At 40.0% G+C, this 3,152-nt stretch overlaps 1 protein-coding gene across 1 annotated transcript; it reads left to right on the top strand.

Moving 5' to 3' along the window:
- The first annotated feature begins 1,083 nt into the window (after positions 1-1,083).
- Positions 1,084-2,506, top strand: LOC103647679 (AP-3 complex subunit mu). Its single transcript, XM_020549132.2, has 3 exons — positions 1,084-1,608; positions 1,985-2,194; positions 2,263-2,506. The coding sequence occupies exons 1-3, from the start codon at positions 1,373-1,375 to the stop codon at positions 2,489-2,491; spliced, it is 675 nt and encodes a 224-aa protein (XP_020404721.2). The 5' UTR covers positions 1,084-1,372; the 3' UTR covers positions 2,492-2,506.
- Positions 2,507-3,152: the final 646 nt, after the last annotated feature.

The following is a 3,152-nucleotide window of genomic DNA, read 5'->3' on the forward strand; positions in this document are numbered from 1 at the left end:
TCAGTGTACGTGCAAAACCTTTTGGAAGTGCAAGTCTATGCAATGTCTAACTCCTTAACATCCAAAATTGGTGGTACTAATAAAGAAGATAAACAATCTACAGTGAGTTATCTCGACTTCTTGACATGCAACTGCTAGAGACCTATATCTTGCACTAATATGCTTGTATATAGGACTGATGGCAAACTATTATCCAACAATTTTTGGATGAACACAATGGAATGATCTACAACAGTTAAATTGATTGACTACTATGTACAACAGAATATTCTGTATTTTTTATGTTAACGTACACAAAACATCTGTTCCCTTTTTACCTTTTAAAGCTATATTGATTGTTGCTTGGCATTTGCTTTACTAACCATCTCAAGAAAAGAGTTCTGGAACTAAACAACGGTACAGGATATTCATCCTTATTGCACATGTATAGTGTGAGCAGGCTGCTTCTCAGTGAATAAACGAATCTTTCAGTTGCATACTTCTCAAAAACGAAAGATCATGTTCAGTAGATAAACATATGTTCCCTTTTTACCTTTTAAAGCTATATTGATTGTTTCTTGGCATTTGCTTTACTAACCATCATGAATTGAACATATAGCTCATGATGTTCCAGTTAGGGTTAAGAATTCATACAACCCTAAAGCTCCAGGCACCCTTATTACCAGACAAAGGGACATGGATAAGGTCTGTAGTAGGTAACTTCAAATATATCCTCACATCCGCTTGACTTTCGAGGCATTGATTTTTTCGCCCCTCTTTTTCACTACTAGGTTGTACTAACTAGCATAGTGCTCAAGTCAAATGTCACTATGTTGGACATTTTGAGCACTCGGATGCTTGGTCAGTATGGTTTTCCTGGCAAGGGTATGTTGAACACTGAGCCATTTTTGTATTTATATTTCATTGTTCTGATCACTGCATGTGTGAACCATTTTTGAAGATCTATGTATATCTGTGGATTGTGTTGCTACCAGTGAAGTTAGTGTTTCTATGTCACTTGATCCATTTTTTGTATTTATAGGACTGATGGAATTCTTGGAGCAAAGGACCAGCGCACGGTCACCTCCAAAGAAAGACCCAGGCTGCTTCTACAAGGAGCTGTACAAAGGTATTGTTTTCTTTTTCATTTTTGTGACCATGCACTTGTCTATATTATTCATTTTAATAAATTTCTTCAGGATTTTGTGATAAATTTAAAAGATCAAGGCAGGCCATTGATCTACTGTTGAATTTGTTGAGTCTGTTATAAATTTCCTAATCTGCATGTTGCAATCAAGTTTTGCTGCTTGCTAAGCGGTTGCCACTTGCCAGTGCATGTATTCTGAAATTTCTCTAATTCTATAGTGCTTAACGACTACAGATTTTGGATGAGATGATGGATAATGGTTTTACACTCACAACTGAGCCAAACATCTTGAAAGAGATGATCACCCCACCTAATATTGTGAACAAAATGTTGAATGTTGTTACTGGCAAGAGTTCTACCCTTGGCAGCAAACTTCCAGATGCAGCTGCTTCTTTTGTACCTTGGCGAAGAACAACAGTCAAGGATGCAAGCAATGAAGTCTATGTTAACATAGTCGAGGAACTTGATGCATGTGTGAACAGGTATTCCAGTTTTTTTTCCTTTTTAATGTCTTATAAACGAGATCCATTAATTCTGCTAATATGGCTTTTAGGACCTTAGTCACAGTAACTGGTCAAATGTTTTTGGAAGGTACTATTGTTCAGCATTTTTGTAGTAATTCTGTACATTGAGCTCCAATCTATTTTTTTATACCTTCAATTTATGAATGCTCTGCACTTTAGCAAGTGCTATGAAAATATAGAAAAAAAGAGCATCATAAGAATGAAGATTCATACTATTAAGTAGTGGTATAGCATAATAGCACATGAAAGTACCCTACTTATGTTTTATTTAATTTTTCTTATGTTACTGAGGCTCGTTTGCTGTTTGGTATCCTGTTCGTTGATTGGTGCACAGAGAGGGGGTTCTTGTGAAATGCGAAGCATACGGTGAAGTCCAAGTAAACTGCAGCCTCCCAGGTGTGCCAGAGTTGACCATGTCCTTTGCTAACACTGCAATTATCAATGATGTTACCTTCCACCCCTGCGTCCGATTCAGGCCTTGGGAATCAAATCAGATCCTATCATTTGTTCCTCCCGACGGGCAGTTCAAGCTCATGAGTTACAGGTACTCATTTGTGCGCTAGCTTTTCTTCTGTACACACTCAGCACGCTCACGTTTGATCAAACGAGCAGGGTTCAGAAACTGAAGAAGACACCGATCTATGTGAAACCACAATTAACATCAGATTCCGGGAACTGCCGCGTTAGTGTGATGGTCGGGATTCGAAATGATCCTGGGAAACCTATTGATTCGATAACAGTGCAGTTCCAGTTGCCCCCTCTTATTATTTCTGCTGATCTGACTCAAACTATGGCACGGTTGACATCCTTGCCGACAAGGTTAGTGTACTTCCTACCATAAGTTCCACAGTAACTCCACTCATACCTGATCTTGTCACCGGTCAAGGTAAGGGGTCTATAGTAGGTAGCTTCAGAAAATTCTCGAAGCTGAGCACTCTACATGTACCTTCACCTTGCTATGCTTCTCTGATGCTAGCCTTCTTATGCAGACCTATTTGTGGACAATTGGGCAGATACCAAAAGACAAAGCACCGGCACTCTCTAGAAATTTACGACTGGAGGAAGGGCTCGCACAACTGCATGCATTGCCGACATTTCAGGTGAAATTCACGATTATGGGAGTTGCCATATCTGGCTTCAAATCGATAAGCTGGACGTGAAGAACACCCCGAACGCTCCGTACAAAAGTTTTAGAGCCCAGACTCAAGCTGGGAAGAATGAGGTCAGATCGTAGGTGCTTGCAGGGGGGCAGTTGTTAGTTCATTCTTGTAGAAAACGAATGATGCTGTGGACCTGGCTCATGGCCTGTTAACACATTGTTATGATCATCAGTTGAGGGTTCACGGCCAGCTGCATTTGGGTCGTTGCATTTGATGGGAGGTGCCATTGTTCTTTGTTCAGGTCAATAGGTGTCTTGTACCTGAATCAGATTATCCTCTGTGGTGTGAAAGCAACAGAATACTACGACCCTAGGCCTATCTAGATCAAGGTTTTGCATTCTG

Source organism: Zea mays, chromosome 2 (genome assembly GCF_902167145.1).
Source record: "Zea mays cultivar B73 chromosome 2, Zm-B73-REFERENCE-NAM-5.0, whole genome shotgun sequence".
In the NCBI taxonomy this organism is placed as follows: Eukaryota; Viridiplantae; Streptophyta; class Magnoliopsida; order Poales; family Poaceae; genus Zea; species Zea mays.

Bases quoted from the DNA above. Each gene is read 5' to 3' on its own strand.
- LOC103647679 (XM_020549132.2), top strand. From the start codon at position 1,373: ATGATGGATAATGGTTTTACACTCACAACTGAGCCAAACATCTTGAAA. The intron at 1,609-1,984 runs GTATTCCAGTTT...ATTGGTGCACAG, and splicing joins CTTGATGCATGTGTGAACAG to AGAGGGGGTTCTTGTGAAAT. The intron at 2,195-2,262 runs GTACTCATTTGT...TCAAACGAGCAG, and splicing joins TTCAAGCTCATGAGTTACAG to GGTTCAGAAACTGAAGAAGA.